General features: G+C 43.8%; 1 protein-coding gene across 1 annotated transcript; it reads right to left on the minus strand.

Moving 5' to 3' along the window:
- On the minus strand, window positions 1–24,675 carry ELMO2 (engulfment and cell motility 2). Its single transcript, XM_086760429.1, has 22 exons — window positions 24,186–24,675; window positions 17,816–17,941; window positions 17,640–17,680; window positions 17,108–17,180; window positions 16,720–16,770; window positions 15,575–15,756; window positions 11,404–11,503; window positions 11,067–11,218; window positions 8,755–8,833; window positions 8,106–8,141; window positions 5,665–5,715; window positions 5,213–5,335; window positions 4,443–4,577; window positions 3,899–4,003; window positions 3,711–3,819; window positions 2,928–3,064; window positions 2,452–2,615; window positions 2,257–2,369; window positions 1,847–1,954; window positions 1,419–1,501; window positions 1,011–1,088; window positions 1–441 (listed from the first exon to the last, which is right to left on the minus strand). The coding sequence occupies exons 2-22, from the start codon at window positions 17,891–17,893 to the stop codon at window positions 241–243; spliced, it is 2,199 nt and encodes a 732-aa protein (XP_086616555.1). The 5' UTR covers window positions 17,894–17,941; window positions 24,186–24,675; the 3' UTR covers window positions 1–240.
- Between the last annotated feature and the right edge of the window lie 63 nt (window positions 24,676–24,738).

Here is a 24,738-nt window from a genome sequence, read left to right on the forward strand (position 1 = left end):
CAGCGGCACTGGTTATTATTGTAACTCGTACAAAAGCCGTGCGGCGGCACCGGCCCGCCCCGCACCGGGCCCCGGCCGGCAGCCCCGCCGCCCACGGCCAGGAGCAGGCGCGGGGCGGGACGGCCGGGCGCGCCCCGACGGTTGCACCGCCCACGGCGGGCTCCGTGCACGTAAGAACGGTGCCGGCCTCCCGCCGCGGGCCCAGGGCTGGCCGGGGCGGCCCGCGCCGCTCAGTCCCCGTCAGCCGTAGTGGTACACGAAGTCGTAGCTGCTCGGCTCCTTGGGGATGGGCGGCGGCGCTTCGGGGATCTGGATGTTCTCCAAGTCCAGGAGCCTCAGCTTCATTTCCATGCTCAGCAATGTGTCCAGGTCACTTTTAGTCAGCTCACTGGACATGTCCTTCCCCAAGAGAGCATTAAGCCCGTCAATCCAGATACAGTACTGTGGGAAAAAAAGGGTAATTCACAACTCCAGGCATAAATAAAAAGTTACACTGAATCTTTCCATCCATGCAACAATTAGAGATACTCCTATACAGCTCCAAAATAGGAAACGTGGGAGGGAGTTAACCTATGGGGAAAAAAAACCCACACCAACCCCAAAACAGTGCCTGCAGAGATGTCCAATGGAGGTTAGAAGCTTAGAGGTAAACATGAACACATGGCTCTAGGAGAGGGTCAAGAGTTTTCTACTACAACAGAAGAAGCAAAGCTATTTTAGGCATCCATGTCTTTTAAAAGGGGGAAAAGGGAGCAACTGACTGCATAGGAGGAAAGAAAGTAGCAGCCCAGGCAAAGGGAAATTACTGTAGGATTTTGTTGTTTTTTTTTTTTTTTAAAAAGAGAAAGATAATTATTAAAAAAATTCACACTAAGCATTGGCAACATTTTCTAATAATGAACCTGGTGGGAGACATCCTGCTCAAGCCTCTAAATGAGAAGCAACTGATCCTTTTTAATCTCTGAAGTTAATTGCTTTACATTCTACTGCTTAACCGCTATGTTTCTTACCTCATATTTATTAGGTGCAATGAAGTTCAAGGTCTCATCAGGATCGTATAATATCGAGAAGGCCAATTCTAACACTTCCTGAATGGAAAAGAATCTTTCACTCATTGACTGATCAAAACATCACAGCACCTTCTGCCTGCTAACCCAACAAGAGAAGCTGCCTTGCTGCAGCTCAGTGCACTTTCCCGTATCAGTATTCTGAGGAACTCTGAATAGCCTATAGCACAACTAAACTATGCTCACAGCACCTAGCAATCACAAACGAGTACTACGAAAAGACCCAGATATGGGATGGGGTTTGTAAACAATACACCTGCAGTGTGGAAGACCATTTGCTCCTGTTGCTTGCTTTCAGTCTTCAACTCTATAGCACTGGTTATTAATTACAGGCAAAAAGGGAGCACTTACCTTGTTCTGTTTTAGTGCACTTTTCTCCTTCATGTGTGGACAATCCTTCCCTGTGACGATGGCTTTGATGTCTGCAACTGGAACTAACAGTGAAAAAGTAAAACTCACAAACAAGAAATCCTAACCGTGAAAAGACAGAACTTTGTTTTGTCTTTGCAACTAAGCTCTGTTCCTGTTCTCATAGCTCATTACTGCAGTTTTCTAACACACATTACCAGTAACGCATCTCTACAGTTGGTGTTATAAGAAATACAAAGCAATTCTCTGATTTGAAGGATTTAGGCAGGGGCCAAAAGTTTATCTCATCTCAGCCAGGGCTTCAGCCACAGGTCTTTTTCTCTCATCTCTAGGATGGTACTCATAACAGCCTCTAGATGGTAGAGCACAGAACATTGCACAATCTGCTTAAAGCATTAATTGGGACTTGCTTTTTTCCTGTAGAGATTCAAAGGTCACTTCCCCCTGGGCGTTGTCTTCCAGATCTCCATAGTGTAGCACCTTGTGATTCAGAGCCAGGCGACAATACCAAAATCTTTCTGGAACACACATCAAGTAGAGTAAGCAAGATCATTCACATAAGATCTTACAGCCACTACATTATAGTCACCGCACACATCCCTCTACTCCCCCAATTCCTCAGCACTACTTCCTGTTCATGAGGGGATGGCTGTATTCTAAGAAATGCACATCTGTTCCATCCCAAATTACTGGCTGGTATAGACAGCCTAGGTAACCAGCTTTCCTTTCTGGCAACATGCCTGCTGACAGATTAATCCATTAGATCTTATTTGCCTACAGTTCTTGACATGAAAAAATGCAGTAGATGCTGTCACCTTACCTTGTCTTCTGCGATTTCCAATTTTTCGAAAGCTACTTCCTTCACAAAGCCTGTTCAGGCGCTGTTGCTTTATCAGCTCCAAAATCTCAGGTTGGATTTTCTCTCTCAGCTCCCTGGCAATTAAATATCAAAGAGTAAAGAGAGAATGGAGATAACAGCAAGCACAGAAGGCAACTGTTTTTGTTAGGCACTTACACAATAGGTGGTGACTGGAAGTCATCTTGGCTCATTCTCTCAGACTGGCGTAGTCGTAGAATCTCAGAATAGCTCAGGCTGCGCAGTTTGCTCTTGAACTGGTCCAAGGAGTTTGGTTTAGAGGGGAGAGCCCGTGTGATCTGTTCCCTCACAACCTGCATAACCTAAAGAGGGTGAGCAGGGAGAAAAGCAAGTCACATTCTTGCTGCTTAATGGCAGCAGAGAACCAGGCCACAGCTCAGTGGCAGCCACAAACTGACATAGAATAACTAGGGCCAGGAGTGTCAACGTACTAGTGACTCTGAAGATCCAGAAGAACAAAGAATGCCAAATAGAAGTTGGACCATCCTCCCTTACAGCCAATGTCAATGCCCTGTCATACCTTCTGCACCCTACTCTTTAACCAAGTATACAGGCTGAGTTAACATGTGCTGTTCACAAAAAATTCTACAAAAATAACTCTTCTCCACTCTGACCTTATTAAAATCTTCTGCTGTCGCCCTCATTTCTTTCCAGGTCTTGTTCAACAGCTGGATGCAGATGGCAAACAGCTCCTCAAATGCACGGTCATGGGTGAAAAACATGGGATGATAGTCATTCCGGCCTTCATTGGCTTCAGGAAGAAACAGAAACCACAACCATGTGAGTATATATTGCACAAGAGCTACTAAGAGTAACAAAATTCACTACAGTGACAGAAACCTGATGGTATACAATAGTACTAACTCAAAGAGATTAAAACAGTTCAATGTTTTGTCTCCCCAGAAACAGTCTATATTGGGAATGGCAACTATCCCCACACTTAACCATGCAAGCCTGTGTGGCTCACGTGCCCTTTTCATACTAGTCCTACAAATGGCTGCTTGCAGTTGTTTCCCACTCTCCTCTGGTAGAATCTTATAGTGGTTAACTGTCTCAGAATGCTCTTTTTAGACTGTCAGAGCTACGAAACTTTTCTCAAGCTCATGATGGCTCCTAGAGTGGGTTTTTTATAGAGCATCCTCCTGAAGCTTCAAGAAGTCAAAGCCTCCCACTTCCGTCAGTTTTTCAGGAGAACAAGAGTGCAACACAACAAAATTTCTTACATTATTTCAATACTGGTATTATCACTGGCACACTGACAGTGCAACTCCAAGCTCTCCCTATCCTTACATGGCAGAAGTGAGATCTAGGTATAAATGCCTGTGAACATTGGTCAACTTGTAAGCTACTTTCAGAGCCCAGCAACTTGGAAAGCTGGGGTAATAAATGGTACTTACGGAGCTCCCCAACTTGCAGGATCTCACAAAGCATCCTGGTAAGCTCAATGGCACTGCGCCCAAAGGGACACTCATGCTTATCTTCTCGACTGCTGTTCTCCAGAACAATCTACAAGAAGAGGATGCAACACACACCAGGAAGAGCTGCTTAAGTGTTGGTATCTGCAAAACACAGCAGCTTCACTTACCCTGATATAGGTGTCCTGATGAAATTTGGCCAAGTAGAGCATGTTGTCCAATGCCAGCATCCCTGGAGGAGTCTGAGTAAAATCCATGGCTGGATTGATGTGATTCTGTGAAAAGAGTATGTAGAAAGAACTCAAACAAATAAGCTCAAAGAAATTGTGCGAGAAGCTTTTCTGAATGAATTTTACAACCGCCTATCCATCAAGCATTCCCTCACATCTATCCAAGAGGAAACCTTACACCTGCTGACAATGCTATCTGAACTTTCTAGGAGAGAGACTGATTCCAAGTTCTTCACAGAATAGGTCCATATAGTAAGTAAATGTCTCCAGAGAATGTGCCTAACAAGCCCTGGCATTTAACCAATCAACAAGTTCATAAGGATCTTCTCTGGGGGTCTGAGTGTAGCTGAATTTCTAAAACTCAGATACAGAAGTATGGTAAAGCAAACAGCTATTTCTGTTCCTTATTTGCCCACAACTCTAATGGAGATAGCTTAGATTGCCTTTACATGCTTTACAGTCAGCACTCTCACTAGATGCATACAGTGAATCCCAGCATCTTGTAGTCCTTGGTGTACATGGCTTTGCGTTTTTCTGTTCCACTGCCAGGGACGGTGTTGCTGTCAGACTCTGCATCAAATGCAATTCTTCTTAACTCAAATATGATGTCTCTCTGTGCCTGAAGGACAGAAGGCAGGGAAATGGTAACGTGATCAATCACTAGGGCAGTATCTTCACATAATGCACAGTCCCACCTCTCTCTCCAGAGCTCACACAGTGAATACAGAGAGACGCCAAAGGTCATTAACATGTAAGAAGAGGCAACCTGTTTCAAAATGGCAAGTTTCAGTATACTGGGTAACGCAAAATATTTGCTTGCATTTTCCTTTAACTGCCCTAAGTTTAAAAGCAATTTCTAGGCATTCAGATAAGGCTAAGGCATTTCTAAATCAAGACTACAATGCATCTAAGAACTGAGTAAAAGACACTTTAAAAATGCCCAGCTTCCTTGTATGCTGCAAGGAAATGGGTAAGGATGTGCCTCCATGGAGGGGGAGTAATCAGTTCAACAGCTGTCATCACACTGGTCAAGAAAGGAATATATGACTTCCAGTGACCACTTACATCTCTAAAAGTCCCACAGCATACAGCAGGATAGTCATGAGCATACTTTAATCTCAAGGACTACAATGTGAGGGGTGGGTTTAAAACTTTATGCACCACCTACTGCAAATTCTGTGAAGCTAAGGAGCTCAGGAATAAGGCCCTTTGTACATCCTATTCTACCAGATCTTACTCAGCTCTAATAGTGACCTGATCATTGGGATCCATCTTGGTCATCATTCTCTCTTCCAGGAGATTAAAGGTCAGGACCTGTAGCACGTACAGCTGATGTGCCATTTCTGTTTTAATCGGGCGGTTTCCTCTGATCACATGCTGCAAAATAAAGGATAGGACAGAAATTAAGAGAATACAAATAAAAACTGAGCTATTAGCTGTAGGCATATGACAAGCTGCATGTCCTTCTCTGTATATGAAGATTCAGCTATTTAACCTCCATATTCCGTCAGAAGCATAATGATAATGCTCTGTAACAGCAGAAAGCAGCATCCTGGTAACTCCCTTTTGAACAAGTGACTCCAATTTCACCTTTGAAAGAGTCACTTCTTTGGAAATGCCCTGAGGGCAGCAGAATTTACACTCTGCACAAGTGAAACCTGTATTGACAACACTAGGAAGTACTATATAATTCCAGACATACTTACATTCAGGATTATAGACCTCAGGTGCTTCTGGGCAAATGCATTAGCCATTTCCTGTTGTGGAATTTAGAGATGAAATAACATGAGTGAAATAAGAATAAAAAGCCCAAATTGTGCAGAAAGGAGAGACAGAAGGAAGCCTATGCATTGGAGATATCACTGGCACACAATAAAGTGCTTTTACTACAGACTGTCACTTCAGCATGGCATCTCACCATGCAAGCATCAAGTTGGGATGTAAGGGTCATCTTTACCATGGCACAGCTCATGGATGGCTCCCCTACAAAACACCATTAATCTGCAGAAAGGCACTAGGGCAATAAAAGAACAGAAGAAAATTTAGCTTAGCATTAGACATCTAATGATACTTCAGTACCAGGAGATATGGCAGCAGGGAGCATACTGTGGGTTGCCCAGAAAAATGTGTCATTGAGAAGAGGATCCTTCCATTAGCATTTCACAACTTTCTGTACCTAGGTATACACCCAAGATAACAAGGGCTAGAGGTTATAGTTTTTAGGTCTTCCTCTCAAAAACTCTCTCTCTGAAATTTACATTTCCTTTGTCTCGGTTCCTAAAGAGGTGTTTAAAAGTCAGTTTAAGGACAATTTGCAGAAATACAGGTTTACAAAAATAAAGGGTAAATAATTTTCCTGCTTCCAGTTTCCCCTCTTTATTGCATGGCTTCTGTCCCCAGGTGAGAAGGGTTTCCCAGCCATCAAGTCATGATGCAAGTATCTGCTGCAGGCCTTCAATTCCAGGACCAATTACACATGCACCTGCAAAAACCTAACCTCTGCTTTCCTTGTAAATTGTGAAGATGCACTTCATCATGTGATCTCAATACACCCGCTAGGAAAGTGGCACAACTGCTAACGTCAAGATGGAATATTATCAGAAGTTTGCTGTTATAAGCAAAATCTTCAGGTAAGAACAACTTGTTAAGTAATACATGATCTAGAAGAAGGCCAAAAGAACTGCCAGTCTGAGATCTCTTGACATTCCTGTGCAGTGCAAACTGAGAATTGGAAGCAGATGTGCAGTCTTAGACAACTGCACTGTAACAGCTGTACATTCTAAGCCATTCAAGACTGTTCCAACAGCTCATACCAACCTTGCTCTTGACAGGCTTTATAAGGAGTCTGGTAAAATCTGTATACTAGCTTCATTCCAAGTCCCTATTATCACTTTTGCTCCAGACAGAAATCTCATAAAACAAGAAAGTGATACGCTGGCTGACAGCCAAGCCATAGTGGCTGCAAGTTCAGCAGCGCTCATGTTACAATGAAAATAAGTCAGTTCTTGAGTGGAAGATATTTAAGAAACATCTAGATGAAGGAGGAAGTGGTTTCAGAGATAACACACTGCCCTCTGAGTCATTATTTTTTACTACGATTCGTGAGATGTAGTACTAAGAATAGAACAAGGCCTGCTGTTAGGATTTGTTCATGCACGCAACACAAAGAATCCTCTCTCTGAAGGCATTAGTTGGTACATGGGATGAAGTAACGGGTGACTGAAGCAGATAAACAGTGGGAAGGACAGAGACATTTAAAAAATTCTAAATAGTGTGGTAAGAAGCATGAGCATGCATACAGCCTAACCACTGCTAAGGGATCTATGTTCTGCTGAGAGTCCAATAGTGCCCACTTTGCTATTTGATGGAGTCACAGAATCACAGAATCATTTATGTTGGAAGAGATGTCTTGAGATCACCTAGTCCAACTTCCCTGGTTCAAGCAACATCAGAGAGAGCATGTTAAGCAGGACTATGTCCAGTTAGGTTTTAATATCTCCACTGATGGAGACTCCACAATCTCTCCCAGTGTTTGACCACTCTCATAATAACTACTTCTTGTTTGTGTGTCTGTGTCCAGGTGTAATTTCCTGGGTTTTAAGCTGTGCCCATTGCCTCTTGTTCTGTCATCAGGCACTATGGAGAAGAGTTGGGCTCCTTCTTTATTCTCTTTCATCAGATATTTGTACACATTGATAATACACCCTGAGCCTTCTCTTCTTGAGGCTGAGCAATCCCAAATCTCTCAGCCCCTATTCATATGAAAGATATTCTAGTCCCTTAATCATCTTCATGACCCTTTGTGGTCATGTGGATTGTGATCAAGGGAAAAAAAAATAAAAGAAAAATAAAAGAAAAGAAGTGAAAGATGCCTTGGAATTTTGTTTGCTGTGAAGTTTAGTTTTCTTTTACAATCATCTTCATTGTCTTGTGTGCACAATAAATCATGCAAGATTTCTCCTGCTACTGATTCTTCTCACCTTCACAATTTGAGTACATCCCCAGGAGTCCTCCTGCCCTTTTGCCTAAGCTCATCTAATATCTGAAGCCTGTATGCATAATTTCTGAGATACAAGGAGGCGTAACTGGAGAAAAGCTAAGATGCCTACAGTTCCGCATGACCAGCCCCCAGGCTTGAGTTACTTACAGTGATGGGCAGGTCTAGTGGGTTAAGCAGCTTGTCCTGCTGGCAGAAAGCAAAAAAAAAAGGCACAAAGAGAAGCAGACAGGATTTAGCTTGGAGTCCAGAAATAAGGCACAAACAGGGCACTAGAGAAGAAAGGCTTAGCACAGCAAAGCTACACAATACAGACATATGCACATCTTGCATGTAGCAGAGATCATGGGGGTTTCCTCAGAGCAGGACAGGTGTTTCATTTCTGACATTTGTCAGCAGCAATATCCCCCTATGACTTAAGAACGGTCCCTTTTTTCGGGGAGGTGGGGTGTTTGTTTAGTAAGTACGTATAACCCCAAGGACTCTCCCCAAGCTACCTCTCCCATACAGAATTAACTTTCTTCAAAAAAATTTCCATACTGCATAGAGGATTACTTTCTGTCTCTCAAAACCTTTCAGATTCCTTTCCGAGCACCTCCTAAACATAGATGTGCTGCTCCAGAACATACTATTAATTGGATGGTACTTTTTCTCCTGTGTTACCACACTGAAACAGTTATGTAAGTTCTTGGCAAGGTCTGAGGTCTGCCTTGGCCAGACAATATGATTTCTGAGGCATAAAGTAAACAGCCAGCCAGTAACTATTATTCAGGTTTAAAGTAAAAAAGCAAGAACAAACCTGTCTCTTGTCCTCAGGTGCCTTCAGGAAGAGGGCATTGATCAGGGCAATGGCATATGTCTGAATCTCTTGGTTTGAGCTGCAGACAAAAATGGGAGGATCATAAGAGAAGAGACAGTATAAAACATTACAGCTTGCTGCTTTGCCTGCACTGTAAGAACACTCATTACTGCTATCTTGCCTTTCAACAAGCAGGATTTAGGTAATCTACTTTCATGCATTCCAGCTCTTCATAAGGCCTGCAAAAAGCTGACAGAAATTGCTGACAGCTCCATTATTCAGAAGACAGTGCAGACATGCAGCCCAGCAGAGCTCAGAGTTCAGCACCAACATAGTTTGCTTCCAATGCTGAAACTATCTCTGTAAAGCCTAGTTCTACTGCAGTCTCTTACATGGATACAGCTAGAAGCTTATATGGAGCAACTCATTTTTCTCCCCTATGTCGGAAGCCACCAAACACAAATGGAACTAAGGGGTAAGCATGCCTCTCTATGGCATTGCCTTCTAACCTCAATAGTTTGGCCCAACCCACACATTTTTTTTTTTTTCTTATTTTCACTGAAGACCTTCAGGTAAAGGGTGCTTAGTCCCTTCCTAGATCAAGTATAACATGTGATTTCACATGTTATGTTTTGAATAAGTTTCCAAATGCCGATCACACTCTTTTCCACCCTCATCTTAAGGCTCTATCGAATCTAGTTTTGTTTCTTCCTGTACTGTTACTCTTGGGAGACTTGTGCAGAATTTCAAGCTTTTTTTGGTTAAGAGAAGTCCAGTGCATCACCTAAACGAATTTGTGTATACTTTTTTAAAAAAATACATAAAATGATAATTAAACTTTTATAAAACATCTAAAGCTAAAACACTTTTTAGCTTAAACAGCTATTTTCCCCACTTTGGCATTTATCCCTGGCATATCTGTGGATAACAACCATATTCTCTCTTCTGTTGCTCCCTTCCAAATCTTCTTCATTTTGGTCAATCTGCCATACTTAAAACATGCAAATGTTCATGCATCATCCTAGGTTTTCCTCAGGCCTCCAAGTTTCGCAGGTCTCTGAAGTCTGTTGCTTCACCTCTTCTACCTCGTTTTTGGGGTTTACTGCTCTTTTCACTTGCTTGCCTTCTGACACAGCAAAACAAATTTTAAATAAATTTCTCCTCTTCTAACTTGTCTCTTTCAGACTTGTTTCCATGGACCTGTTCTTCCAGAACCTATCCTCTGTTAAAGATTATTCTCTCCTGATAGTCTTGCCAAACAAACCTTAGCAAATTCTGACTCACTCTCCAGCCTCCGTTTCTATAATATTCCTTGCATAGATACTTCCTTCAGAAACCTTCTGTGTTCTGGAAGCACATGAGTATACGTCCAGAAAAAACAGTATTTTGCTTAAACAACTGCACAACTGTGTTCAGTGTTAGGACCAAACCTATGTTTTACTAAAACAGAAATTATAAAGCTGAAAGAACATACATTCTTTGCAGAACAAAATTGCTGCAGTGTTCATGAGAACCTCTTTAGCTTTTCTGTTAACCAAGTTCAAATGTATAAACACTCTAAGCACGTAGTGTCATTGATGCAATATATTGTTTGCACTATAACTTTGTTGAATTACCATTCATTGATCAAGGAATATTAACCATATTCACAAATTTCAGAATGAAAAGCCTCAAGAAAACAAACAAAAACAACAACAACAAAAAAACATCACCAAACCCCATAAAAACTACTTAAAGCTCTAATAAATGCATGCTTCTTTTTTTTATGGAAGAGTAGAATTGACCTAGACAAATAGCCTTAAAAGACAGATATTAATTTGTCAGTTCATTTGGAAAGGGAGGAAGGGAAGGTGGGGAAAAAAAAGCAAGAAAAGCTATTGTTTTCTTCCTTAATATGCAGGACAAAAATCAGAAGATTATGAGCTCTCAGATTCTAGTGGAGACAATTTAAAGAGGGGTGAAGGTGACAGATGACTGGATGCAGAAGCTTTGGGAAGTTGTTTTAGTAAAGCACAGGTTTGGTCCTAACACTGAACACACTTGTGCAGTTGTTAAAGCAAAATATCTTTGTTCAAGACATATACTCATGTGCTTAAGTGCTTCCAGAACACAGAACATATTTTTTGAGGATCTTACTTTAAAAAAAAAAAAAAAAAAATCTGTTAGAAATCCTGATGTTCAAATAAGATGTCACATCAGTAATACTTTAAAAATAGCACCTTTAAGCGTTTAAATATAAAAGGATGCATTTTCAAATTAACAGGTATTAATAAAATTGATTTAAATCCCACCATTGTTGGGTGGTCACTCACACTTGCAGATGAGAAATGAGCTGCCCCACGGTGATCTCTTCTGCTATCTTCTGATACAGAGTCTGACTGTTTAGCACCATACTTTCTAGAATGGCTAGGGATCGCTGAAGGATGGAGACATCTACCATAGGCTGACTCACATACCCTGCAATCTAAAAAAAGATGAACCAGCAAGTCAGTAGATGGCCATCAAGCTAAGGGAGATAGGTCTCCCAAAGCTGGGTGTACTGTGCTCTCAAGGAGTATTCAGCTTCTCAGAGTCATCTTACTCTCCCTGGAAGCTGCATTAAAGCACAAAAAGAAATAGCATCCAGTCACCCCCTTTACCCAAACTCACCTGTTTGATGAAGGTTATTGAGACCATGTCCCAAGAGACAATGCCATGGTCCATGAGCTCCAAGAAGGCAGTCAGGGTGAAAGCCAACATCTCACTGTAACTGAGAAAAAGCAGAATACAGTTACAAGAGATCTGATAGCAAGGGAAAAGCCTGTCCAAGCTGAATAAGCTGGATAAGAGAAAAATATCACCACCTTCCCCTCATAAAACAGGCCACAGTTTGGAAGCTGGGGGAGCAATAAAGTGTTTGGATTTATGAAGATAATTTTATTATTTTGTGGAATTGTATTTTATTTTCCCTGATTACAAGCACAAATCAAAACTAGCAACAGCAAGTCTCTCGTCCTGCCACCAGAGACTCACAACCACCTGGATCAGTACCTGGCTAGTCAAAGGAATAACAGGAGAAGCAGCAATGCAGTATTTATTCCTGAGCAGTATGAAGTATCACTACTCAAATTTAACACTTTGAGGGGGGGAGGGGGGTGTGGACCCCAAACCCAACCAAAACCCATCAAAACCCAGAACATCCAGTACAATGAAAGTTAGTTAAAAAAAGACCATCTTGAAAAGGGGAAAGCTTTTTAAACTGATCAACTGAAAATTTAAACCATCTGCAAACACTAGGTTTTTCAACTGTTGTCAGATTTGAGCTTCGGAGTAAATTTATGTCACCAAACATGCAAAAATCTTTGGAAGTTATAACCCCTACACACAAAAAAAAAAACCCTAAACATGTTTTAACATCAGAGAAAAACAAAGAAAAATAATTGTCATTCTGTAAATACTGGGACCTGTCTTGAAACACAACAAAAGCACAGCATGAATTGTGGAAAATTTAATACATAACCACAAGACAGAAAGGTAAAAAAGACTGAGGGAAAGATTGCAAAACATGCTGGCAACACCTTAGTTGCTAATATATAAGAAAACAGAAGACCTGTAAATGTTAGGACAATATGTTATCAAGACTTTAAACATGCTTTCAATGAAACAGAACAACTACAGCGGAAAAGCCAAGTGCATTGTTTGCACCAGAGTTCACTGTGAATGTGCTTGGGGAAACTCCCAGATCAGAGTTTGGGTTTTTTTCAGGTTTTATGTTTAAAAGAGAAAAAGTCTTCAAATCTGTCATTTGAACATCACTAGAAGACATTAATATGAAAAACAGATTTGCAGGACCAGATGATACTGAAGAATTCCGAAGAAACCATGGTAAAACAAAACACTGCCAAACTACTTATTGTGCTCTGCAGAAGGTGGCAAATGTAATGTGTATTTTTAGAGAGGACTCAGGCAGGAATCTGAAGGACATATGAGCATTTAGGTATTTGTAACCAGAAAGACAGGCAAAATCTATAATGAAAGCATAACATTACTAGAAGAACAAAATATTTACCAGGGAAGAATTGCTGTGGCTGTTGTAGAGGGAAGTTATGTTTCACATCTGTATGTGTACTGGGTTTCTGTGGCAAGGTTTTGGTAGCAGGGGGCTGCAGGGCAGCCTCTGTGAGGTGAGAATGGAGCTGCTTCGTGCCAGACATGGCCAGTCTCAGACGGCTCTGTGATGAACCCACCACTGGCCAAAGCTGAGCCCGTCAGCCAAGCTGGTAGCACTTCTGTGTAAGCATACTTAAGAAAGGGTAAAAAATGCTGCACAGCAGTTATGAGAGAGGACTCAAAAAAACATGTGAGAAAAGCAGCCCTGCAGACATCGAGGTCTGTGAAGGAGGAGGTGGAGAAGGTGCTCCAAGTGCTAAAGCAGACATTCCCCTGCAGTTTGTGGAGAGACCACAGTGAAGCACTGCTTCACTGTCCACTCTGCTGCCCGTGGACCACCATGGTGGAGCAGATATTCTCACTGCAGCATGTGAAGGACCCCACACCACAGCAGGTGGAGATGCAGTGAAGACAGGCTGAGAGTTGGGGCTGTTCAGCCTGGAGAAGAGGAGGCGCCGGGGAGACCTGATAGCGGTCTTCCAGTACCTCAAGGGGGCCTACAAGAAAGATGGGGAGAGGCTGTTCAGTAGGGCCTGTTGCGATAGCACAAAAATCAATGGTTTTAAAATAGAGGGAGGTAGATTTAGATTGGATATTAGGAAAAAATTTTTTACAATGCGAGTTGTAGAACACTGGAACAGGTTGCCCAGAGAGGTGCTGGAAGCCCCATCTCTGGAAACGTTCAAGGCCAGGCTGGATGAGGCTCTGAGCAACCTGATCTAGTTGGGGATGTCCCTGCACCTTGCAGGGAGGTTGGACTAGATGACCTTTGAAGGTCCCTTCCAACTCTAACTATTCTATGATTCTGTGCCCTGAAGGAAGCTGCAGCCCGCAAAGGGCCCATGCTGGAGCAGGCTCCTGGCAGCAGCTGCAGCCTGTGGAGAGGAGTCCATGCAGGAGCAGATTTTCTGGCAAGAACTGTGGCCCACAGGGGACCCATGCTGGAGGAGTCTGTTCCTGACAGACTGTGTCTTCTGAGGGACCCACACTGAAGCATTTTGTGAAGGACTGTGTCTCTTGGGAGGGACCCCACACTGGAGCAGGGGAAAAGTGTGATGAGGAAGGAGCAGCAGAGACTAAGTGTTACAGACTGACTGCAACCCCCATTCCCCATCTCCCTGCACAGCTCAATGCGGGGAGGAGGCAGAAGAGTGGGGAGTGAAGGAGTAAAGTTGAGCCTGAAAGAAGGCAGTGGAGGGAAGCTGGTTTTACTTTTGTCTTTTTTTCCTCACCACCCTACTCTGTTTTTAATTGTCAATTAAAAAAATTAATTTTCCCCAGGTTAAGTCTGTTTTGCCCAACCCATTAGCTTCATCTTGTTTTCTTCCTCTGTCTTGTTGAGGAGGGGCAGTGAGAGAGTGGCTTGGTGGGCAGCTGGCAGCCAGGTGAAGTTTACCCACCACAATACTGAAGGTCTCTGAACAAATCAGTAAATCAGAGTGAGAACAGTTAAGTACAACTCCTGGACTTTGAAGATTTTTTATGAGGTGCTTCATCAAAGCATCTTAAAAAACTCAAAACACTCAGCTGCTAAAGGTTTAAAACAAAAGCCCTTTCTTACATTAATAACTGACTGAAACAAAAGGGTAGAAATTAAACGGTCAAGTTTCAAACTGATGGAAAGTTACAAACAAATTTCCCCACAACGGCAAAGTAGTACTGGAAATAGTCAAGAGCTAGGGGAAGCATGGAAAGAATGATTAGTACTTTGGAATGGCTGCCACAGTTACAGTGTTAATGGACTAAGACTGCAGCTTAGAAAAGGCATGACTACTGTTTGATATGAGAGAGAGCTCTATATGATTATGAACAGTACAGAGAAGACGGAGGAATTTACAATTTCTTATAACAGGATATGTAGAGGGAACCAAATGAATATTAGGTGACACGTTTAAAATAAAGGAAGTATTTTTTTCTTCTAGGACAAGTAACTGTGGAACTTCATTTCATAGAATCATAGAATAGTTTGGGTTGGAAGGGACCTTTAAAGGTCACCTAGTCCAACCCCCTTGCAAGAAGCAGGGACACACAGTGCTGGAGATGTCAAAAGGATAAATTGATTAAAAAATTAAGAAGAAAAATGTATGGAATAAACACCCAAAGGTTCTTAAAACAGAGATACAATTTCTGCTCAGGAAATGCCAAAGTTGAAAATTGTTGGAGACCAAGGACTGATACTTTCTCTGCTATACATTCTCTAGCCTTTTCCATTTCCTAAGATAAACAGACCTTTGGCCTTCAGAGCAACCTTTCTTATGATGCAGGTCAAAAAGCACTGACCATGTATACAAGAGCCAGCAACATCCTTGACGCCAACTGGCATGTACATGCCACCAGTTCTACAGGAACATTCTTGTGTCCAACTGCATGTGGGTTTTTCACAGGCTGTCTTCTCCCCTAGACTGCAGATGAATAACTGCTCGAGGAGATTATGACACATGAAAGGTAACAAAAGTAATTTAAATTATCAAAGTGACCTTTCAATGCAAGTTTCACACATCATAAATGTCCTCTTTTGCCTCTTGAGGTTTAGCAAATGACTAGAAAGACTTGGTGTCAATTAATAGATTGGCATTTCCTATGAGGTTAGTTGCTTAATGCCACTGCAGCAAGCAAAATCAGCCCCTTATTGGAGGCCCTGTTCCAGGCTCCTGGAATACAGGAAACTTACTGGGACAGAAGCTTGGTCCCGCTCTCCACAAGCCGTGTCAGCACTGTAATCCCTTCCATGTTGATGAACTCTGTGGCAAAGGTCACATCCGCTGAAAGTTTAGCCAGTTCCTTCATAGCATCCAGTCGAGCTTCCATACCGTGAGACTGGATCCTCTCCATCAGCTGGCGAGCTGCCCTAGACTGGGAGGAAAGAGAGAAGAGGCCCATTACAGACTAGTCACCTCCAGACTGAGCTCTGCTAGCATCAGCATTCTGTTAGAAGACCATGGATGGGCAGAGATATCAGCAATGACAAGCTAAGTAGCAGCAGTCAGCAAGTCTAAGATAAACTAAAAAAAAGGGCTGCACTCAGCCATAGTCATAGCCAAGCAGGAGGCGAGTAAAATGTTATTTTATTTTAAGCATTAGACTAAATGCTTATTTTAATTTTTGGTAAGGTGAGTGGAAGTGAATATAGAAATATACAGTGAGACTATTAAAGAAATATGATGTTAAAAAAAAAATCTCTAATAGATTCAAAGAGAAGTACAAGCTCATTTTGTGTATCCACATGGCATTACGTAAGATTTCTCAGACTTAGATCAATTATATCCTCTCAACCACCTCTTGCCCAAATAACTTCTTTCTTTTCTACTCACTCTCACTTACAGGCCATGACACTTGCACAAAAAAAGGTTTAAGAATTTCAATAAAAAGGAAGCTGCAACAAACCTGCAAAAGACAACTGTTGAGGTCACAATAGCAAGAATCCACTAGGAACAATGCCCTCCGCATCAAATTTGTCTCTTATTTTAATTTCTGCATTAAGTCACCAGTACTGCTGCTTTCTGACTGATAATACTAACTGCATGCATATTGAGAATGTGTCTGTCAGCTTTGCAACATGCTAATCTAGGAGATGTAATAAAAACGTATACTGGATTTATTTACAGAAGGTCCTATAAAAGGGCAGAGCATTCAAAGGAAAGATACACACCATAACAAGGAAGGAAAACGAGTACACACCCCTTTGTGCAAAATAGCCCACAACAAAGGTAAGCCCCTTACAGTTTAGGGAGAAGGAGACAGAAAACCTGAGATGCAAGAAACAGCCTGTCATATGAGGATAGCTACTGAGAAAAAGGGGTGTGAGGAAGCATTTACCGGGGAGACTGCCAGCTGTAGGATAGTTCCATTCTTGATGTCACAGCGAGTCTGAAAGAAAACATAAACTTTAAACTGCAGAAAAGTGTGGGGAAAAAGAATGCAACTGGATCTACAGTGCACATTTGTATGCACAAGTAAAGGGGTTCCTACACCACACAACCCTTCTGAGGGCATTGAATTGAGTCACTGGGTCCCCGTATCAACAGGCATGCAATGGGAGAAGTGCAAGGCTTCTCAGTTGAGTAACACTGTTCAAGTCTGAGTATTTTCAACAGCAGAAATTGTGCCCCTCAAAGATTAGTGACAGTATTGTTCCGTGACACTAGTCCAAGGCATTCTGCACTCTTGCCCAGGGCATCAACAAATTGCTAACTCTCACACTGACCTGCTCTGTGATGTACAGCTGAGGACCATCAGCATACCGCAAAGTGTAGTACTCAGGGTTTGGCAACGACCACCTGGCAGAGAGAGAAAAAGGATACATAAGCTTCTTCCTCCTCTTTCTTCTGGCTCTCAATTAAGAACAGGAGCGTGGTCCCAGGACAGTGGAAAAGAACTTTCAGGCAAAGCTTTAGCATGGGAAATCAGGTCTCCCAAAGAGGAGAAAAAAAACACCTTCCTCTTGAGGACGGGACAGGACTTCAGCCTACTCTAAATTAAATCCTCAGAGACATTGACCCTAGGGAAATACATATGCACACACTCAGAACTGGAATAAAGATAGAAAGCCCCTGTTTCCAGGAGATCCTTTTCTTCCTGATTTAAACCCTGGCCCATTCCATGGCCAAAACTGGCAGCAGGCAGCATGGATCGTGCTAGCAGCACATTGACAAGCAGCAGAGGCTTTTCACGGTATCCCAGCAAGATCTGTCAGCGGGACAGACTTTCTCCACAAGGGCTCCCAGGGAACTACTCACCCATCACAGACCTCCTTGATGATGGAAGCAAGAGGCCTTTTCTAGAATAGAAAGAGAGAGTCCTCAGTAGCAACGTTCCTCTCAAACAGAAAGGAACACTGCCCATTTCTATGCTTCCCACATCCCAGTATCAACATGTGGTGCATTTCCTCCCCCATGTAGTTACCAGGTCTCACCTGATCTATTTCCAGCAGCTGGGCATTGGCACCTGGCCACTCAACTGCTACTTTCACAATGTCCGAAGGTGGTGGCATTGCTCCAGACTCCTCCAGGTGCCTTTACAACAGCATACACCCCCACACCTGTTAAGAGAAAGGATAGCAAGCAGCTCTCTGAAAACTGTTTCAGTCGTCACATTGAATCTAACACCAAGCTTCAAAACACTACATAAGACCAGCCTTACGGTTTGCTGGGCCTGCTAGAGACAAAATATCCAGTGCACCAGAGATCAAGGCCACATACTAAAACAGCGCATTGTGACGTTGTATGCCCAACCTCCTCACCTAAGGAATATTTCTGAGAGCTCATTGGAGTACTCGCATGAGAAGGAGAGTCACTCTAATCAACAAAGCCTAATCTGCCACTCACTGTCCGTACTGCCAGGTCAGTTTGCAGGACTAGTAAAGCAACAGCTCCCTAGGCTTAGTTACTGTCTGTATGTGAGAGAGGGAACACACCGTCCAGGTAACCTCCCTCCCGTGGGCTGGTGTTTACTGATGCTCCATTCGTATTTCTCAGATACCTTGATCCACTCAGGGTACCCAAACAGGCTCCTAGCTTTATCCCATTCCCTTCCTATAACATCATAAATCTAAAATGTGAATATCCATCACAGAAGAAAAGTTAACTCAGCATTTGCTCTGGAGGTCTACCTTTCACTCCTTTATCTGCCTTAGAGCGTAAGCTTGTGTTCAGGGTTTGGTCTCAGACAGTTGTCAGACATGCCGGTTTGTGAGAGAGCCCTGCTCTATCCCACAGAGCCACAGGGAGAAAGTCACATGGGAGAGACACAAACGTCACCATCAGCAGTTCTCAGGAACAAAGGCTTCAAGCTGACAAAAATGAGATCTGACCCAACACAGAAGTAGTCCTGTTAAGGACTTCTCCTAAGACTCAATTTCCAGCATACCCTGAATGAGGGTGTAAGCATCCGAAGAACAATTTCCCAGCTCCTATGGAAGTTCTTATTTCTCCTATTGTGGAAGCTCAATCCCCCTTCCACAGAATAGAGATGAGACAGTGATGAGCAGGGATATTGTTTCATTATTAACATACTTTCCTGACTTCCTTGATCAACTGGGAAAGAGATGGCAAGACAGGCTAAGACTTGAAGGGGAACCAGCAGCCTTCGGAATTTTCCTGACGCAAGGCAAGTAAAGAAGAGAGAACTTTCCACAAATCAGCAAAGACCAAGTGGCTGCAGAGATACCTGGCCCAGGAAATTGGTCCACGTGACTGTCTTGGAAAAGGGAACTTGTATGAAATTAGCTGAGTCTACCACAAAAGGCATGTATGCCTGGCCTGTATAAGATGTTTACCTAGAGATCCACTGATGATCTCAGTTAATGAAGCTCATACACCTCTTCCTTCCCTTGCAGGGACTGATAACACTGCATGGAGAGGTAGGAAAACTCAGGTGCACCAATGTTTCTCTGCATTTGTACACATACAAACCGCTTTATCAGCCCTCTGTGACTATCTTCTCACTGCAGTTGAAGTAGCTTCCTCACCCAGCAAAACAGAATGCACAGCTTTCTGAGACAGTCACATTATCATCACTCTTGCCTGCTGGAATTGAGGATGAGGAGTGCAAGTTTAGCATTTCTTTCATAGCACCTCCTGGAAATGCTTGGTGTTACCACTGCAGCTAGCCTTGCCCTCAAGTCTCCACCAGATCAGAGATACCTGCTTCACAATGAAGGCACTTGCTGGAGAGAGAAATCAGCTATTCCCCTATTAAAACAAGCATTGATTACCATAAGAAGCCTTCTGAAGCTGCCTTGCTCAATTTGCTGTTCTCAGCATGTGTATGGTCTTTGTACTTCCTGTAGGAATCCAGAAAGCCTGAACTCCAAAGCTATCTGAGGCTTCACCCAACCCAAAAGGGAGACTGGTATTGCATGTTCACAGGAACACCACCTCCTCCACTCCTACAACAGCCAGACTTTGTCCACTCTACCATCTCACCCATTGGAAAGTTTCTGGCAAGCCAGATTTATAATTTCTTGATGTTCTGAAAATACGCAGCTTACCCCAACTCACAGATATTATTACAGTCAGTACACCTTCTGGCCTTCTCTTTCCTTTTTAGCATAAATCCCAAGAGCAGCTTATGTTTTCTTAAAACTCATAAAATGACTGTAAGACTAAACACATCTCACGTGGAAAAGCGCCAGTCAAGTTATTTTAAGAAACTGGCAAAGCTGAACCTAACATCTCCAGCCTTTCAGATAAGCAGCACAGCACTAGCTCAGACTAACACAGCAAGGAAGAGCTAGCCTTGGAAAAGCAACAGACTCAGTACACCAACCAGGCTGAGCAGGTCTCGGGGATGATGATAGAAAATAATTTATATGATTCCTGTCATACCAAATTGCAAGTTAGAGTGAAGCAGTTACACAAACAACACCTGGTATTTTACTTCCTAATCCTGGAGGGAAGACAACCAAGCCATTTCCTGCTCCAAGATGTGCTCTGGATAAAAATTTTACCACTTTCATGTTGGCAACAAACAGGAAAGCCTGTCCTTCAGAGAAGGTGCATAAGGTAAAAAGCTCCAGCTTGTACAAGGTGAGGTCGCACAAAGGAAGACTGCTCATATGAGATCTCAGTTAAATTAGTGTTTCAAAGAACCCTTCACAGCCCACAGAGCTAGGGCGATTCACAAACAGAAAGCACTGAGTGTATGCTGTCCTATGGAAACGCTGTCTCCAAATCCCATGAGCATGTGTTAACACACTCTTCTTTCTTCACAAATTTTGATTCTCAGTGTTCTATTCTCTCACTCCAAGATGGAAACATACAATTTACTCTTTCCTAAGAGAGACATATTAACTTGCAGCAAATATGTTCTCAAGAGGCCTCTAACCCTAAATGCATACACAGCTGCTGGTGCTATTTTCATACCTGTTACAATCAGTAAACTGGATGCTACATCTTTCTTCTATGCTCATCCTGAAGCAGCTGGTCTTCTTTTGTCCAAAGTAAACTAGGAATTCAGGCAATAAAGCATAAGGAACCCAGGACCAGACTAGCACCTTACCTCATTGCATAAGCAGAGCAAAGCACTTAGGAATCTGCATAAAGACAGGTATGCTTTGAACCCGGATATATTTAGAGGACTGCAGCCCTTACAAGTACAGCACTTAATATTGGGGTTAGTATTCACAGCAAGCCTACCTACACCTCAGTTATCCTCAGCCTGTTTACAAGTCAATGTCTAATACCTGCTATTGCTGAGGATAGGAAAAGTCTGCCAAGCATGCCACACTGCAAGTCAGAAGAGTCCCTCCCAATCCGAAAAATCTGACTTTCTCTAACATCCAAGTACAGTGGATAAAAAGGCAAGGCAGAACCAAGAAAGTCTGCTAAACCAATATACTCTATAGTATCAGCTATAAAATTTGGAGCTTGCCCAATCCTTCTGTCTTGCAAAGAGATAGATGAACCTAATAAAACTATGACTCGGTCTTCCTCACTTCCTTCTCCTGAATTACACACACACACTCGAAAATAAATAAATAAGTAAAAATTTAGACTTTCAAATGGCTTTTGCAGGAATAGCTCAAAACGGTGATAACTCATCAACTAAATCTTTTAAGTACACTACAGCAATTACTGGTATACAAGCAGTACCACAGCTCTGTACATATTCCCCAGACAAATTGCCCAATTTGCATGACACCCCCAGATCAACAAGATACACTACTTTCCATCCATTAAGTCTAGAAACAGACAGGCAGTTCCCAAATGGTGTGTGATTTCCACTCACTGTTCTCAAGTCAGGAACTAAAGCCTATGACGGCCTGAACCTGAAAGCCTGAGAAATTTTAGTTGTATGGCATAAGCACACATCATCTCCAACAATCAGATTGGCTTGCAAAAACTGAGTGAACCAACTCATGACTAGAAACCACCTAAAACTGCACAGAAAATAGACAGTGAGGAGGCAAGGCAGAAAGATCACTTCCTTGAGTTTTAAGAAGTGAATTTGAAACTCTTTTATCTAATATATCCATGTGTAATTAGCATCTAATTACTGCCTCTCCCTTCAGGCTCTTGCAGTACAGTCACAGTATTTAATTTGTACTGCAACTTACACATTTGCTACTGAGGAGTACAAGGAAATGCAGTACTTTATATGCCATAACAAAAATGTCCAGGTAGAAGCCTTTACAAATCTCTAACTTGTCTTCTCCCTTGCAGAGAACATGTATCATTCAAGAAGAGGAAGTGCATGTTAAAACTAAAACCTTGATACTGTGGGAAATTCTACAGGAATCATAGAATCATTTAGGTTGGAAAAGACCCTTGTTGAGTCCAACTGTAAACCTAGCACTGCCAAGTCTACCATGAAATCATGCCCCTAAGTGCCACACAAATACAAATAAAGTCTCCTGTTTCATCAAAAAAGTAGTGCAGACGGTGGCCCGCTGCTTCTAGAGGCAATGCAGTCTACCTGCAGCTCCCTTGATATCCTTGCCACTGAAAACAATAACCAACCAAGTTGTATTACACTACCTTCATACCTCAAAAAAAGCTTTCAGCTGCATACAAATTCAGAAACTAACTCACCGTGATACGTTAGACTTCTTCTGCCCCAAACTTCTTCCATAAATGAGTACCTACTCATGACTGGAAACCACGTTCCCTATTCGAGTCAGTACAGCAAATATGCAGTGAAAGAAATAGACCTTAAGGACTGTTTCATTGCACAGCAGCACCATGGAACAGATACCACATAAGCCTACCAAGGAAGAGGTTCAAACATCAAAATAAATTGGCTAAGCAGAACCCAGAGAAGCAGGAATTAAAAAATAAATATGTTCTAAATACTAAATACTTCAGACAGTCTAGGTCAAACAACCCTTTGAAGGACCTACACAGATCAGTGGCTCAGCAGCAGCAGCTTTGCAGAAGAGGACAATGAAGACTGGACTACAAATACAAAGGGTACTTCAGGTCAGCCTCTTAACACGAAGTTGTCTGTCAAAAGCGTTCTTTGAAAAGATTTTACTGTTTGTCTGCAGACAAGAGAGCTGACAGACATTAAATTTTACAATGGATATTTTGTAGCGCACCAGTGATACATCTGATAAAATGACTGTTCAGAAGCTCTTGGGAAGAAGCGCAGACTGTATTCAAGCGACTTCTGAGAAGCTGCAAGCTAAAACAACTAGAGTATTTTAAACATAATTTCCCTATTCACAAACTCAATCTTCTTTTCATTACAGAGAACAAAGCGTGTTGCACACAGAATGAAAATGAGGAGGATGAAAGAACATTCCATGAAAAGCAAAAACTGCCTGGTAGAATCCCCCAGTCAACAAGCAAATAACTGCAGCTTCTGAAACCTGTAGATGTGACAAAATATCCTAGCCAGTACTCAGCAAGTCCTGAGATGGTGGTACCAATAGGCCTAACAGCGAGTGGAAGTGACGCTGGCAGAGCAACTAACCAGACAAAGGTGCAGAGAAGACAGCTTCCTTGACCAAGCAGCACAAGAAGGTAGCAGACAGCAGAGTCCAACCTGAGGGCTACACAGTTTTCTGTGTTACTTCATATAACAAGCATAGCAAAACATACTTCACCAGACAAACCAAAGAACCAGGTGGCTCAGATCCTCTGTCTCTAGAATCCTATGTTCCTCCAGAGGCTTTTCACAGCTGCACTTTGGCTGTAAAACACTACGCTTAGGACACCAGACTCTTCTGTTGCACATTCCAACACAGCTGGGCAGAAAAAATCTCTTAGCAAAGACAGAAACCGATAGCAACAGGCAAAAAGAGAGAACTATTATTTTTATTATTTTTAATCAGTCAGGTGAGTTGAAAGCAGCCAGCCAGTCAGCAACTGCCGAACCTTGGCCCAAAACCCCATTTAAGATGGCTAAACAATTGTTTCTGACGAACCGCTGTGCATTTCACGCCTCCTCGGCTCCCGGCGGAGCGGCCACCCGCGCCCTTCTCGGACGGTTTCTCGGCCCGAGCGCGGCACCTCTCCAGTCTCACGTCCGGGAGCCGAACCGGCGCGGCAGGCCCCGCCCGCATCCAGAACCGCAGCTCCAGCGACCGCAGCGCACCGAGAGCTCCGGAGGCGGGGATGGGCGCAGAGCGCGACCTGCGACCCCGCGGCAGGCCACCCTAGGCCAGAGCCCGGATGCGGGGCGGGCCGCCGGGGAAGGGCCGCGGGCGCCGCAGCGCGCCCAGGAAGGCAGCACCGGCGGCTGGGCCCGCCAGACCCGAGGGCAGCGGCGTGCCGCCCGGCTCCCCGCCGCCCTCGCGCAGCTCGGCATCCCCGCCCGCCCGCCCGCCGCCCTACGCTCACCCAGCCCCGCCACGGCCGCTCCGCGCTCCGGCCGCCTGGCAGCTCCGGTGGCCCTGCCAAGGCGTTGGTAACCACTGGCGCCGCCAGCTGTCACTCAACCGCCTCGCCGCCGATTGGCTGCGACATGCGCGTCACGCTCCCCCAGCGCGTTGCCATGGAGACCGCGGATGGCCGGCCCCGCCCCGATGGGGCGCGAACCCGCCGGGGCAGCGGCGCGCGCTCACTCCGCCAGTCCCGTCACCCTCGTGCGTGACGGCTCGCGTCAGCAGCCCGCTACCGGGCCCGCATCGGCAGCCTACGTCAATCACGTTAACTGAGTCTCCCTTGTCCCTGCGCTCCTCCGCTCCTTCGGAGCCGCCACAGGAGGGCTGGCGTCAGCGAGTAACCGCCCGGGACCGGGCCTCCACCGCTTCAGGCAGAGCAGCCTGAGCCGCACCTCTGCCGGCCACTGCGCACGGTGCTGGCGAGCAACACCGCCGCGGCCACGCACAACACCCGCTGCTCCGAGAGCCGCCCAGCCGCCAGGCCCCGCCCCCGCCCGCCGGGCCTGGCC

This window comes from Chlamydotis macqueenii, chromosome 16, assembly GCF_036417535.1.
Source record: "Chlamydotis macqueenii isolate bChlMac1 chromosome 16, bChlMac1.mat, whole genome shotgun sequence".
NCBI lineage: Eukaryota > Metazoa > Chordata > Aves > Otidiformes > Otididae > Chlamydotis > Chlamydotis macqueenii.